This window comes from Pelophylax lessonae (genome assembly GCF_965119305.1).
Source record: "Pelophylax lessonae genome assembly, chromosome: 4".
Classification (NCBI taxonomy): Eukaryota; Metazoa; Chordata; class Amphibia; order Anura; family Ranidae; genus Pelophylax; species Pelophylax lessonae.
In genome coordinates, this window is record NC_138771.1 from 174,544,305 (window position 1) to 174,560,908 (window position 16,604).

The 16,604-nt window shown below is 38.1% G+C and overlaps 2 protein-coding genes across 4 annotated transcripts in view; one reads left to right on the top strand and one right to left on the bottom strand.

The window, feature by feature from the left end:
* Positions 1 to 15,880, top strand: part of DHTKD1 (dehydrogenase E1 and transketolase domain containing 1) — a 59,611-nt gene extending 43,731 nt beyond the window's left edge. For both annotated transcript variants that reach the window (XM_082254345.1, XM_082254344.1), the window contains exons 11-17: positions 217 to 367; positions 3,615 to 3,721; positions 4,296 to 4,460; positions 4,887 to 4,969; positions 8,050 to 8,219; positions 11,787 to 11,872; positions 15,625 to 15,880. In XM_082254345.1, the coding sequence (XP_082110471.1) occupies positions 217 to 367; positions 3,615 to 3,721; positions 4,296 to 4,460; positions 4,887 to 4,969; positions 8,050 to 8,219; positions 11,787 to 11,872; positions 15,625 to 15,726 (864 nt within the window). In that variant the 3' untranslated portion in view covers positions 15,727 to 15,880. The remainder of the gene's footprint in view (positions 1 to 216; positions 368 to 3,614; positions 3,722 to 4,295; positions 4,461 to 4,886; positions 4,970 to 8,049; positions 8,220 to 11,786; positions 11,873 to 15,624) is intronic.
* The window catches only part of UPF2 (UPF2 regulator of nonsense mediated mRNA decay), a gene marked incomplete at its 3' end in the record, with an annotated part of 673,568 nt that overhangs the window by 195,522 nt on the left and 461,442 nt on the right, over positions 1 to 16,604 (bottom strand). The gene's annotated exons all lie outside the window — the stretch shown is intronic.

A 16,604-nucleotide genomic window follows, 5' to 3' on the forward strand; every position in this document is an offset into this window, starting at 1 on the left:
AGGCAGTCAAATGCCAAAGCGGGCCATTGCAGTACTGAAGAGGGGTTTGCTTTTTCAGGCCAATGAGTATATGTTTTTGCAATAATCCTTTTTGTTTTTCATACAAGTCTATATTATCTATTTTGGCAACAGGAAAAGAAAGAGTTATTTTTATTAGTAATATTATTATTATTTAGCTTCTAGATGTAGTACTACTAATTTTTCTCTCGCCAATAGGTAAGCAATAGTGCCTTGTCAGAGGAAGCTGTCCTTGGATTTGAATATGGCATGAGTATAGAAAGCCCTAAGTTACTGCCAATTTGGGAGGCGCAGTTTGGAGATTTCTTCAATGGTGCCCAGATTATATTTGACACTTTTATTTCTGGAGGTATGATGGTATGAAAAATCTTTTGCAGCAGTGTGAATTGCCATTTGATTCACAGAGCTGTCTGCTCAATCCTTCTGTCTGTCTACGTCAATGTGATAAGCCTATCTACAGCTATGTGATCATAATGCTTTTTTGTACTAATTATTTTGAGGTTTTACCCTCAAATACTAATAAGATCGTAAACTATATATCCTAATCGTACAGTACAGGACATGGGTAGAGTATTGATGCAACATGAGTTATAGGAGTGTACCTTGAGGTTTTTTGACACTGGCACAGTTTTCAAGGACACACCCCTCCACATTGTGAGGACAGCCTTTAATTTTGCTTTGGGCACTTTGCTTCCTGCTTGGGGTGCTCATCTTGGCACTTGGTGCAACACGTTTGAGTAAACCGCAGGCTTCCATACAGTTCCAGTGTCGTGGACCATCGCTATGGAACCCGGTCCCTGAAGACCCCTGTGTATGCCCACTGTGACAGCCCTGGACTTTATTTGCAGTCCAGTGTCATTGACAGGTAAGACATGGGGTCACCCTATATCTCTGAGCATTAGTGTTAAAACGAGGCTATGTTTGAAATGTATTCACCTTGCAGTGTAATCTTTTCAAAATTGGCAGTAAAATTCAACCACTCAGAGCTTAGTCTCAGGTGGATGACTAGCTTTTACATCACACCTCTGTTCACATGCCTCAATGCCACTTCCACATATAACCCTTATAAGATTTCTCCACAGGGATTCATTACTCCTTCCATACACACTTGCTCTTTACTATGCACCCTATTCCATGAGCACCCTACAAAAGAACACCCTCCCTTGTAGCTATGGCGAAAACCAGGTGAAAGGGAGTCAAAGCTACAGGCAAACATTCACTCTGCTGAAGGCCCACACAACACTCACCCTCAGAGTGATGATGCATCCCTTGCAGTGGAGCAAGAACTGATTCTAACACCAGCAACTGATTCCAGCTCAATTTCAGGTTCTCAACTAGCAGCCTATTTGACTAAAGCAAAGTTGTTTTAGAAAAATGATGGCTTTAATACAGCTATTTCCATCGAGGCCCTAAAAATGCCACCCCTCTTCTCCTTTTCCCATTTCTAAACCAGATCCTGATATGCCAGTCCTAGAGGACACATACTGTACACAGAAAGGAATGAAGAGGATATTGAGGCAGTATTGGAGCAAGCTGTGTTAGATTTTTTTCCCCCAGACTTCATGCAACATTCTTGCTAATGTTGAGAAGCTCATTGCCTCTGTCCTCAAAAGCCTTGGCATTGGGAAAACTGAGTCTCCTCCATTTTGCCATGCCACTTTGTTTACAAAAGACCTGCAAAACATTTTTTGTTCAGGGCAGTCAGGTTGGCCCTGAAACACTGGACCCTCCTTCTGAAGGGGGACCCAATCAGGGTGGAGTCAAACAATGCACAGTGGTGGCCAACATCAACTATCAAGTGGGCACCAGGAGCCTGGCTGCTTTTGAAAGAAGCAAACCAGATCATCTCTTGGGAAAAAAACTCGCTGTTCTGCTATTTTTACAGTGCACATCCCACAAGTGGACAACCGAAAAGCTGATCATCTTAGCTGCCATCACCTAATTCAAGAGGAATGGGCCCTTCATCCAGATGTCTTCAATCTGATATGCCAAAAATTGATTCCAGATGTGGACATCCTAGCTTCCAGATTCAACAAAAAATGACCTCTATTTGTTGCCAGAACCAGAGATCCAGTGTGAATCCTACCTCGACTTCTCAAGAAAACAAGAACTTGGTTAAGAGTACATGTACGTAGACTTTTAGCTGTTGATTCCTGCCTCTTCCTGACAGGCCAGATCTGCTATCTCAAGGTCCTCTGTTGAAACCCAGGGGTTAAAGGAAAGAAGAGTTTGGGTCTGTGATTCCTACCTTGCTAAAAGCAAGAAAAAACACTTCCAGGAATATATCTTATTGCACCTGGAAATTCCTTTTTGCCTGATGTAAAAACAGGCACTTCATTCCCAGAGATTATTCTGTACCTTGAATTATGGCCTTCCTACAAACAGGCCTTGACCATTATGGTATTACTGTTATTAGAACCTTTTCTTCAAAGTGTATCTCATAATAAGCCCCCCTTGCAGCACCCTGTGCTTTCTTGGAACCCCAACTTGTATTTTTCTGTCTTGCAGAAACCATGCTTCAAAGCTATCAGGGATATCCCCTTGAGGATCTCTCATGCAATGTAGGCTTTTTGATTGCTATTTCTTTTTCTGAACTGGTGACCCTATCATATAAAGTCTTCTGTCTTGCTCCCAAGGCCATACTTTCTTCTGAAGATGGTCTCAGCTTTCAACCTCAGTGAGGACTTTGTCCTCTCATCCTTGTGCCTTGCTCTTATGCATCAAGGCTACTGCTGCAAACAGACAAATTCCCTGTTTTCTGGACTTCACAAGGAACACCCTGTTTCAAAGTACACCATTGCATGATAGAAACATGATTGCAAGGATTTACCCCCAGATCAGTGGGAGTTTCCTTGGCATTTCATTGCCAAGTCTCTGTAGCCCAGTTGTATAAGGGCACACCCTGGGCTTCTGTTTATACTTTTTCAGAGTTTTACCAGGTGGATGTCCATTTTTCAGCTAATGCGGCATTTGGCCTCAAGGTTCTTGCACTGGCTCTCTGAGGTTTGGTCTTTTGGCCCTTGGTTTTGGGCCTGTTGGCACAGTCCTGGTTGCCTTATTGTTTGTTGAACACCCTTCCTATTCATTGCTTGCTAACATCCTATGGTGTATGAATACTCTTCCTGTGTTCTGTAGTGTACTCCAGGATATGGAATTTATAGGTAAGTCAAAATTCTTATTTTTTCTTTAATATTTATTCCAGAATTTTTTAATGTTTTACAATATAAATGAATTTCAATAAAACAAAATGTATTATAGCCACACAAATACAGATATGATTTTATAAAATGGGTGTATATTCTAACTGAATAACTCATTGCAAAGAAAAAATCCCAGATTTACATTTTTAGCAGCTCATAGTAGATAGGCCAAAAGTTTTTTTTTTTTTTTTTACCAGTGGCTAGAACATATTGTACATTATTGCTCTTTGTAATATGGTATGAAAGGGAGCTTTAGCTACATCCCTGTTTTCATGCTGGATGTGTAGTGCAAGGGAGTAGAAGCATAAGCCAGAATTATTCATTGCCTTGTATCATGGTACATAAGCATGAAATATACCCCTCCTTATAATAAAATGATTTACCCTACTTTAATAGGTGAGGCTAAGTGGCTGCTACAGAGTGGAATTGTGATTCTGCTTCCTCATGGCTATGACGGTGCTGGTCCAGAACACTCCTCCTGTCGCATTGAACGCTTTTTGCAGGTGAGATTCTTCAGGTAATCTTGTTCATAGGTGAACATGTGATTCAGCTCTAAACAAAATGGAAAAACAAAATATACAGCATTTGATTTAGAATTTCCAAACTAAACTGCATAATATTTATGCTTGCAAAGCAATCAATTTTGATGGAATATTGACTTGATGAGTTTAATATAATGGAAGTCAACTTTTATCTTTTCACCCCAATTTATATCTTTTGTCTCCTTCCAGTTTTTATTTTTTAATTATTCCGTTTTGTTTCCACTACCAGTGCTTTCACACCTACCAGTTGCAATAAACATACTAGATTGGGTGTGGGAGCATAATAGAGTGAAACCCTTAGATTATTGAGAGGCATTATGGTAGGTATCCTTCTCTACGGTTCTCCTTTGCAGCATATAGTCTTAATATATATAAACTTTTCAGTAGGAGGGCCACATTCTATATTTTATATGGGCTGAAAAAAATATATGATTAATTAAATATGATAGGTCATTTTTAGTGAGTGAATGTGTTGGCTTACTAGACTTATTTCCTGCTTGAATTTGAGAAATATTATTTTTGCCATTTCTTACAGTTGTGTGACAGTACAGAAGAAGGTGTGGATGGTGATAATGTTAATATGTTTGTTGTTCACCCGACAACTCCAGCACAGTATTTTCACTTACTACGTAGACAAATGATTCGGAATTTCAGAAAACCTCTGATTGTGGCCTCCCCAAAAATGCTGCTTCGATATCCGGTAATAATTTTGTTCACATATTATGTATTTTAGGACATTTTTTGGTAATAATTTTGTTCACATATTATGTATTTTAGGACATTTTTCACCATCTGAATAAGTCTGTACACTAGAAAACTAAAAAGCATTCCTTTGCAGAGAGGCTGTACCTGCACTGCAAGGGTTAACTCTTTGTTCATGCCTAGGGCCCATAAAAAATTGTTTCAACAGGCTTGCCATCTGAATTTCTTTGCAAAAGTAAACCTTTATTGATATGATGTACAGTAGATGCACCATTTATAGGAAATAAAATAGTAGACCTAAGCTGTATACATTTAAGAGATTTGCTAGGGGGAAGATAATATCCAATAAGAACTAAAATCCAATAATAACTGTTCATTCTTTGGTGGAGCATTTGAAAATTGTCTACATGGTTTGTTTTACAAGGCTGCTGTGTCAAGTTTTGATGAAATTGCACCTGGAAAGACATTTAAACCTGTTCTTGGGGAGGCTGTTGCAGATCCTAAAAGGTAATGCATTTCATTTTGAACCACCTTTTATATGAAAAAAGTGAATGTGTTCATCACCTTTTAATTACAAGACATGTAATTGCAGTTAAAAAAAAAAAACAAACCCTTCATCGTTATTGATACGCTAACACACATCCTGCATACAGTAGATCTAAACGTACCTGCTCTATAGCGCATCACGACACACAATTGCTAATTGGACCAACCTGGTCCAAACAAAATATTTACTTCATTAACTGATGCAGCGACTGGGAGCGCTGTATAAACTGTTTGTAGCCTCTGCTACAGTAAACGGTGCTGTCTTCTGGCAGCAAGACAGGGATTTCCTGTCCTGTTCCCGAAATAAAATCAAGTTGGGCTGAGCCATTCACAGGGAGCTTTGTATTCTTTGAATACAAAGCTTCTCTCGACTAATTGAAAATCGAATACAGAGTGAATACCGCACTTTTAATCTAGAACCCAAAGCTGCTAACACCACAACTGACAAACATTGTGTAACAAACTGAATAAATGAGCAAGTGCTGCTCTATATAGAGTATACAAAGCTTATATAATTATGAATTCAATGTGAATCGATATGCAGGATGTCCAAATAGAAGGACAATTACAAATATCAAAGTGCAAGTTAAATCTAAAATGCAAAAAGATACAAAAGTGCAAAAAAAAATATATTAAATAATGAGGTATCAAATGATTGTGAAAAGGAATCCACTCTACAGGTCCCAGTGGTGTTCATCCAGATCACTGTTTAGTCACCCATACTGTCCATATGTTCACATTTGATGAATTTCACCAGGGTTTAAGTATCCACCACCAAACAAGGGTAAACACGCTTACCAGAAAACGTGGACTCAAATACCAGTGGCACAGAGTCATATGAGCTGATGTAAACATGTATCTCCAGGGAAGTGGTCCATCTGAATCCATGGGACAGCTCTAAAGTTCTCACACCATATCAATATGGAAGGGACACCACTCTCTTAGTTTCATCACACGATCCATGAATCTATATAAACATATATAAAGCATCCCCACATAGTGTAACACCAGAAACTTGCAGCTCTAACATACCAAACCTGTCTATTCAGATCCTGGGGAACATATTTTTTGCATTTTTGTTTCTCTTTGCACTTTATATATTAATTACACCTTAATGTTTGTAAGTGTCCTTCTATTTGGGTATCCTGCATATAGATTTACATTGTTTGCATTCAGAAGGTTTATATATGCTTGGTATACTCTATATAGCGCAGCACTTCCCAAGATTGGCTGAGGTAGAGATTGTGAAATCATCTGCCTGCCTCTCTGCCTCACCCAATCAGAGGAGGCTTTGTATTCATTCATAGATTACAAAGCTCCCTGTGAATGGTTGAACAGCACATGGCCCAACTCAACTTTTTTCTAGGAGTGGGATGGAAAGTCCCCATCCTGCTGCCGGAACACAGTGCCTAATACTGTATGTTGATGAGGCTACATAGAGTTTATGCTGTGCTCCCAGGTGCTGCATTTGTTAGCGAAGGCAATAGTTGAAATGGACCAGCTCAGTCCAAACAAACTAAAAGCTGGAAATCACCACACGCCTTAAAGAAAGGAAAACTCTTGCATTAACATAAACAAAGTTTTTAATAGGACCTTATAATTGTACTAATTAGCACATTTGTAAATTACTAGGACCAACTCAACCTTCGCGTACTGACTTTGTACAATGTGTGGCAGGTTGCCTTTTGCTGCCGCTACCCCCTTCCCCTTCTTACCTGGTACCGGTTGTCAAGGATGCTGACAGCTTAACAGCCAACGGTGTCTTAGCACCCTGTGATACTGACAGCTGTCCAAAAGGGATTCAGAGATATTAGTTCCCCACCAGGTCTGCTCTCTCCTTGTGATTGACAGCAGGGGGTGGGTGGATTCTATAGTCAATAACAGGTTGTCTTTTGGCTAAGAAATTGTCCACTGCCTTCTGTCAATTACAAGGGGAGTTAATCTGACTAACGTCTCTGAATTTCTTTTTGGTTCTGCCCACCCAACTACCAAAATCCTCGGCAGCTGCTCTGTCTGTGTGATATAGCAGCAGGGGAGGGAGCTGAGCTGCACTGAGGATGGTGTGTCTGTATGGACCCTCCGCACACAGAGCTTAACCCAAATTTGAGTGCCTGATTCCAACAGGTTCATAAATCTGTCACCCACACTGACATTTGTCATGCGGAGGCACAATGTAATTCTAAAGACTTTCCTAGACGGTCTCTATTATTTCCCCAATATGTATGTCACCTGTGTGTATGTGCAGGTTGGAAAACTTATGTAACACAAGATTGGCTATACAGAATGTAATTTCTTTGGCAGATAAAACAAGGGTATTAGTATTTCAACTGAGTAATTGTTTGCCTGGCCATTTGCATACACTTTAGCAGGCTTTATTCTGCAGTTGACAAGGCACAGAGCAGAGTTTTAATGCTTCTAGCTTCATGAATTCTTCTGCAATATAGCTGAAGGTGTCAATAGGTGGGACAACACTACATAATTTTCAAGCCTACTTATTTAAACATGAGATCTAGCTTTAATAGTTCAGGCCCAGTTGAAGTGACAGAAAATGTATTTTCTGCCAAAACACTCTCCTAGCAGTTTTCTGCTCCTGTCAAAACGGTGATCTGCCTTGTTTACATAGGCAGACTGCCGTTCTGTATCTCTGCAGGATGATCGGCGGGTGCCAACGCACATCAAGTCTGCGGTACCCGCTGATCAGCTTCTGCTGTGTATAACCATTCGCGCCTGCTACCTGGAAGTGCAGGATCACCTATATATACGTGATCCTGCACACAGCTTGCCGCCCTGTAGCAGTAAAACTGCTATAGGGCAGGTCAGCAAGTGGTTAAGTTCCACTTTAATAAAGTAAACATTCTCACCATCCATGAATATAATCTAAGCAAAATAAGAAATGATCTAAAGAAACAAACAAAAATGTAAAGTGTAAAAAAAAAAAAATCTACAGGTACAGACATATTTACATTAAAGGTTTGAATGCTTTATCTATGTTATGTATCACTGCTGTGCGGATGATCTTTTTCTTATGTCTTTTCCTCCAGTGTAAGCTCGGTGATCCTTTGCTCTGGGAAACATTACTATGCTTTGGCTAAACAGAAAGATGCACTTGGAGAGCAGGGACACAAATTCTCTATTATTCGTATTGAAGAATTGTGTCCATTCCCATTAGAAGCGCTCCAGCAAGAGTTGAGCAAATATCCAAAAGCCAAAGGTAAGCCGAGTTCATTTGACACAGTTTAGCTCTGCTTGCTATTTCCTCAAATGTGTGAGCAAACTTATATTATTGCTTCTGTGTGGCTGGAATCTGAGTCATGAAAATCAGTAAGTTTTTATTTATATGTGAAAGTATTTTTTGTGATCTGTACTTTTCTGCACATTAGCCTTTTCCACTGTTCATGGACTATAGATAGTAGACCTAAAGGTAATCATCTTTGACATTTTATTTAATTCCTTTGGGTGTAAACATAAGAAAAACATTGGCTTCTCTGGCTGGCTCGCCACAACTGTTAGAAAGGTGGTTCTTTTATATTCTTTGTGAACAGAATGTTGTACTTGTATTTTCCAAAAAAATACTTTAATATAACAGTATATATGCATCGAAAAATTGGATTTATCAATGTAGTGTGTTTTTAAACTTTAATGAAATTGAAATGAACTTTAATGAGTTTTTACTGCATTTTTGCATTAATTTTGTGTGACATAAAAAGTTAGAACTAGATTCAAATTAGATTCAAAGCAAATTTGTCAAGCACTGGTTTTAATAAAGATTTTAACCAATGCTGTTTTACTTCTTTTAGTTTTTTCATATGTTAAAACATGGACAAACGACACAATTGCATTAAACCTTCATATAATACCTGCCAAGAGTCTACGATTCAGGTGCAAATCTGAGCCTGCTTTTGTAAATTCTTCGGCACAGTCAACAGAACATAAGAGCTTTGTTTTACAGCTATTACTTGAATCATGTAATTCTTTTCTTTCAGTGAGGCTACTCTTTTAGATTATTTGCAGAGAAGAACTCATCTTATAGCGCTCTGTATAGCGCTTATAACGCTATACAGAGAATTTTTCGCTCTGTCCTAAACAGTTCATCTTACATGTGATGAAATGCGTAGGAGGAGTGACATGCTGACGTCATTGCGTATTCCCCAAAGTGCAGGTGTTAAGCTTCTAGTTTGGCCGGCGAGGAATTCTCTGTATAGTGCTATATTGGATTTATCAAAGTAAGTGTGTTTTTAAACTTTAATACAATTGAAAGTCAGGTTTTACAATATTTGGAGCATTTTCTTTCTATGTGCTGGTGATGAGCCATTTTGAATGATGCTGGAGTGATTATTATTGATTAACCATCTGCCTCTGTTGTAAACCTTGGGAATCACTCTGAGCTGCTAAAAACTTACACACACATATATATATATGTGTATATATATATATATATATATATATATATATATATACACATTCAATCATATAATTTAATTTAAATTAATTGGACACACTAGGCGTGGGGTATACACCTCGGTATATTTCCTTTAAATCATTCTGAGATGATCCTGGCTGGGTGGTTCAGTCACAAGCTCCTCTGAGCTTTCTTTATTTAGAGGGTCATGTATATCTGGTAAGCCCGCATTCCTTCCATAAGTGCTGGTGGTGTCACGGTTTACAATTTTCCAAAGGTGAGGGATGTTCATTATACACAAGCTTATATGAAGACTTAAGAAGAGGATTGTGTCCCCTGTTTTCCAATTTTTTATTTATTTATTTTTCACGTGGACTCTTTTGTGGTTTTTCATAGAAAATAAGAGGGATAGTGGCGCTGCCTAGGGAGATATAGACTAGTATATATAAATATATATTTATTTATTCATTCATTTATTTGTGATTCATCTCATCACTATTTGCACTTGGTCACTTTATCATTGCACTTCAGTGTGTTTTTGTGATATATTTGTTCACCAGCATTTATTTATTTATTTATAACTGACATTCACAGCACTCAGTCTCTTATGATTGCACTTTAGTAGAGTCACTCATATTTCATTATTTATGATATCTACTGGGGTTTGCTGGCCAATCTGTTGATGTTGTATTTTATGCACTTTCTTGCATTTTTTGGATTATTTAATCATATCTAGACACTTTTATCTTTTTGTTCTACTGGATTTTTAATACTTCCTTTATCTATACCAGCCTATATCTCCCTAGGCAGCGCCGCTATCCCTCCTATTTTCTATTAATATCCCATATAACCTCTGGTTCTATTTTGAGGGAGGCTGCAGCCGTTTTATTAACCTTAGCGTGGAACTTTCTTCTCCTTTTCTTTTGTGGTTTTGTATTTTGTTTTGGGGAGAGTGTATGAAAAGAGTATGCTTTTCACTTGTTATTTAGTAATATGTATTTCATATAGTAGCATGACCCTTTTATGTTAATAAAACTCTTATTAACCAGGATATCTTGTACTTCCAATTGCTTGGTAAAAGTGTGTATAACATAAACTCCATGTTGACTTCATACAATAACATGTAATCACTCCCTCATATGTAAATTTTGGTTTAGACATTTTAATGAATGGAAAACCCTCCAATGCCCTGATAAAGATGGTTCACCTTTAAAAACCATAAACCACTCTGCATGTTTGAGGAAGTGATTACTAGTTACACGGGTTTGACATTCAGACTTCTGTATCTTGTTGATTAAGCGATTCTCAACTTGGATGTATTTTATGTTATAATACCTGCTTTTGCTAAGCACTTCTGTGAGTATAAAATATACCTGTTCATTAAAGTTTTAAAATTTCACATGATGCTGGTGTTTGTTTTATAGTATTGTGAAAGTATTTTCCTGTCTGGAGCAAGGTGCAAGGGAATGCTTATGATTGTGTTCTGCATCCTTAGGAGCAATATTGACCAAATGCTTCATGGAAGTGAACCAATAAGTAGTCTGAACCTTTTCAACCCTTTTTTTTTTTTACTGAAGAACTGCATAAGAACTGTACAGAATCGGCTGTTATGCCACATGTTCAGCTCCTTAAGGCAGTTTTCATTATACCGGTTTGTGCCCTATTATGAACTATACAGAGTTCTCTGCTATGCCATGTGAGCAATTGCTTCAAGCAGATTTCACTATACCGGTTGTGCTTTGTACATGAACCACACAGAATCTTCTGTTTAGCCTCATGTTCAATTGCCTTATGTAGTTTCAATCAGGCTGGGTTGTATTGCAATCTTCCACCTCACTGGACTGTTACCTCTGGGTTTCAAGTCTGCACACATCCGGCCATCTATAGGGAGCCATCGCTCCTTACAATTTATCTGAACTGTTTTTGTGCATTATTCTACTTATTAGGGACTGTGTTCTCTGCATCACTGGGTCTCTATTTACCCACATCTGAATTTCTTCACAAGTTTAATGATGTGTTCGGTTATTGCAGCAACTTTGTGAAATTGTTTTTAACCATCTATGTTTTTTATTTGAGATTATGTTTGTCTTGGGAGTACATGGATTTTTTCCACAAATTTGAGTAAAGTATTTTTTCCAATATTTGGTGTCCATAGTTGACTCTCTGAGGAGTGCTTTTCTCTTCTTTTGTTTGTTGATACAATTATTTAAGTCAATGGACCCATAAGCCCCCCTTGTATGGGCCACTTATGAGAGAGCATCCTTCTGTGTGTTTTTTTCAATATAACTTGATGCTCCATTGAGAGTATGGCTAAATAATATGATGCAAGACATTCCAGTAAATAAAGGTTTATATTGTCTTTTTCGCTTTTTGACAAAGATTTTGTTTGGAGCCAAGAAGAACCACAAAATATGGGTGCATGGACTTTTATTGCTCCAAGATTTGAAAAGCAATTGGGCTGTAAGGTAAGACTTTTAACTATATTATGACGTTGAACATTTCTTTTTTTATTAGGCAGTTTTTGGCATATGCTTTTCTTGCTTCTCATTATTAAAATTCAAAACTTGCTTAGAAAAAACATTTGCATATTTTTTCCCAATTAAATGTATTAAACAGTTCTAACCGCACAAGATAGTGATACATTTAGAGCCTAAAAAAGATTTACATATAGCAAGGTGCCCCTGTAGAACAAAAAGCAAAAAAAGAGTCCACGAAGAAACTGGGAAATCCTGGTGATTCCAGAAGGGCAACAAGTTTAAGCAAATACAACAAATCTGCACTACAAAATTTACAAATTACTTTGCAAAAAAAGTCATATTTAGCATACTAAGTGTATGACTGCGTCTGTGGTCATGATTTAGTGGTAAGCAAAATTTCAGACTGTGGCCCTTGAAAATAAACTTAAAGTACATTATTCAATTGGTCAAACCTTAATAGATGAAGCAGGCATTAGTAAAGTTGTTAACCACATCAGCCCTGAAAGGTTTTGCCTTAATGACCAGGTAATTTTTTTCAATACGGCACTGCGTTATTTTAACTGACAATGGCGCGGTCGTGAGATGCTGTACCCAAATGAAATTGATGTCCTTTTTTTCCCACAAATAGAGGTATTTTTTGGTGGTATTTGATCACCTTTTCTGTTTTTATTTTTTGCGCTATAAACAAAAAAAAAAACGACAATTTTGAAAAAAAAAATATATATATATATATATATTTTTTTTTGCGTTCTGCTATAAAATATACCCAATAAAAAAATGTAAAAAATCAAGTTTCTTCATAAATTTATGCCAATATGTATTCTGCTACATATTTCTGGTAAAAAAAAGTCTTAAGTGTATTTTGATTGGTTTGCGCAAAAGTATTGCGTCTACAAACTATGGGATATTTGTATGGCATTTTTGTTTAATTTTTTTAACTAGTAATGGCGGCAATCAGCAATTTTTAGCGGGACTGCGACATTGTGGCTGACAAATTGGACACCCAACTGACACTTTTTTGGGGACCAGTGACATTATTACAGTGATCAGTGCTAAACATATGCACTGTTACTGTACTAATGACACTGGCAGGGAAGGGGTTGACATTAGGGGCAATTAAAGGGTTAAATGTGACCCTAGGGGTGCTTTCTAACTGTGTGGGGGTTGCTCTGACTGGGAGAAGGCATAGACCCGTGTTCCTGCTTAGCATAGTTTGTTTACATAGGCAGACCGCCATTCTGCCTCTCTCGCGAACGATCGCGGGTGGCAGGCAGACCGCTGATTGGCTCCCCCTCTGTCCAATCACCCTAGTGGTTATTGCACAATATAATGTACAGGTATGTGATTTTGCACAATAGAGCCAACCTGCCACAGTACATGTACATTAAAAATCAAGGTCTGCCTGCAAGATCATATCATGTGCTAGTTTGCATTGCCTCCGGCTGTTTGCGGGTTTGCAGGCTCGCAGCCACGGCTTGCTCAGAGTTCCTTCAGAGTGCATGCATTGGTGACGTTACTGGCTGCCAAACAAATCTCCTAAACGGTGCACATTTTAAGAGATATTTATTATAAGTTTACCTGTAGGTAGAAGTCACAAAGCAGGGTTTACTACCGCTTTAGGGAAAGTGATGATGTGGACAGGAAAAGGGCAGTTTTCATGGCTGAGTTATGAATTAGGGGATTGTAAAGCTTTATTAAAGTGAAACTAAATTACAGAAGAGCACTTCTAAATATATAAAGTAAGAGCAGGCATTTTATGGAACCTGCTGTTAGGCAGGATTTTTCCTCTAAAAATGTAAAATAGAGTACAGATTTGTTTTAGAGAGTCATGATGGGAACAGTTGGGTCAGCAGAAACTTGCTTAGAAGCAATACAAATCAGACTGGCTCAGAACAAAACTGTAGTAAGGCTGTGGACATTCAAGTATTTACTTTTTTCTTAGCAAGCAGTAAAATGGCTTTAAAACAATCAGTAATTGATTTATGAAGCTGTAGGCATTGTGGAGCAACTCATCCCCAGCAGAAATCTTTTACTTCCATTTCAGTAGCTTGGCTTCCACTTCCCCCCCTACTCTCAGCAGTTACTTAACAGCATTCCTACCTTTTGAACTGATATTAAACCCTTAATGGAAAAAAAATCATATAGTGCCGCTCAAATTCATCCCAAAGATGTTCTGTCGGGTTGAGGTCAGGACTCTGTGTCGGCCAGTAAAGTTCCTCCACCCCAAACTTGCTCATTGCTAGAACAACTTTGGGATGAATTAAAGCGGAGACTGTGAGACAGGCCTTCCTGTCCAACATCAGTGCCTGACCTCACAAATGTGCTTGTGGAAGAATGGTCAAATATTCCCATAGACACATTCCTAAACCTTGTGGACAGCCTTCCCAGAAGAATTGAAGATGTTATAGCTACAAAGGGGGGAGGGGCAACTCAATATTGAACCCTACGAACTAAGATTGGGTTGCCATTAAAGTTCACGTGCGTGTAAAGGTAGGTGTCCCAATACTTTTGACAATATAGTGTATTTTAGCTGTGACATATGGTGTATGCAGTTGGTTAAGGGGGATAAGTAAAAAATTGGGAGTATATTTCATTCAGCTATATGTATAAAATCTAGATGCAGATTGGCTCAGAGGAAGATATATCAGTTAAAGGTACCACATCCCAATAATGGCATATAAACAGACAAAAAGGGGTATGGGGCATGGGGTGGGATTTTAAAGGTACCGTCTATGACCAATATTAACCAGAGTTCTAGAAATAACCATCATAGTTTTTCTATAAAAGCATATAATTTTATTATTAAATTAACAAAAAAAGGAAAACAAAAGCAAGCACCATACATTAAACATTGGGGACATAGAACAGTCGGGATATAAAAACACAAGTCAGCAAAGCTATAACATAATGATGATTGTAGCAGACCGTAGGGAGGTACCAGAAGACCAGAGCAACCTGGTAAATCTGGGAAGACTTCCTCGGAGTGATTACCCACTACCCGACATGTTTCGTGGGATGTTCCGCTTCCTCAAGGGTACAGGGGTGTACAATCTCAATCAATATAATAACTGTATGACTGCTTGCAAGTGGATGGCTGATGGGTCCGACCAGAGGCAAACCAAGCCCCCCAGGCGGGCATGGACGGCCTATATATATATATATATATATATATATATATATATATATATATATATATATATATATATATATATATATATATATATATATAATATAGATGTATGGACAGGTCAGGAAATCCCAATAAAGAAGGCCGTAAAAACAAACATGTCAGACGGTGGGATAATCTGGGTAACAAAATGCAAGATGTTTAATTCACTGTTGGATATGGTTAGTTGGTCAAGTTGAGATAAGTTTCCAAACATCCAGGAACGACATGAAAAAGTATGGAAAAATCTCAAATGTATCCAGTATCCGGCATCCACCGTCGACATGACCTGTCCATACATCTATATATATATATATATATATATATATATATATATATATATATATATATATAGAAAAACTATGATGGTTATTTCTAGAACTCTGGTTAATATTGGTCATAGACGGTACCTTTAAAATCCCGCCCCATACCCCGTTTTGTCTGTTTATATGTATAAAATGATGTTCACAGAGGTTATTCATAAATGAAACCTGTATTTTAATACTTGTTACTTTCTGTAAGAGTAGTATTTGGAAAACGAATAATGTGTTTGTTGTTTGTCATGTCTTTATAGCTGCGCCTTGTCAGCAGACCTGCTCTTCCTGCTCCTGCAGTAGGTATTGGGACTATGCATCAACAACAACAAGAAGATATCATCAAAAAGACATTTGCATAACTGGAGTAACTATGGACATATCTGGACATCAACCAATGGATAAAACAAGCTTTTCTATAAAAATCTTTATCATGGGGATCAAAACACTAACGCGTTACGTTTTACATTGCATTGTAATTTATTAGCAAAATATCATCATTTAAAAAGTCCACAAGTGATTTTCTTTTTATTTAAACTGAAATCAAAGCAGGTAACAAACGTCAGTGCTGTTATGTGTTCAAAAAGCTGCTGCTGCTTCTTCATTGTCCAGTCACCAGGCTGGGAGTATGTTCCCGACCAAATGATTGTGCTTCCATATTGGAGGTAGACAATGTGGCCATGCTATCCAGCAGGCTTGTCTGGGTCACAAACCTGCCTGTTACAGGGCATGTGTGTATACTGTATACACTCACCGGCCACTTTATTAGGTACACCTGTTCAATTGCTTGGTAACACAAATTGCTAATTGGCCAATCACATGACAGCAACTCCATGCATTTAGGCATTTAGACGTGGTAAAGACGACTTTCTAAAGTTCAAATTGAGCATCAGAATGGGGAAGAAAGGGGATTTAAGTGATTTTGAACGTGGCATGGTTGTTGGTGCCAGAGGGGCTGGTTTGCGTATTTTAAAAACTGCTGATCTACTGGGATTTTCACACACAACCATCTGTAGGGTTTACAGAGAATTGTCCAAAAAAGAGAAAATATCCAGTGAGCGGCAGTTGTGAGGAGGAAAATGCCTTGTTGATGTCAGAGGAGAATGGGCAGACTGGATCGAGATAATAGAAAGACAACAGTAACTCAAATAACCACTCATTACAACCAAGGTATGCAGAATACCATCTCAATGCACAACACATCGAACCTTGAAGCAAATAAGCTACAGCAGCAGAAGAC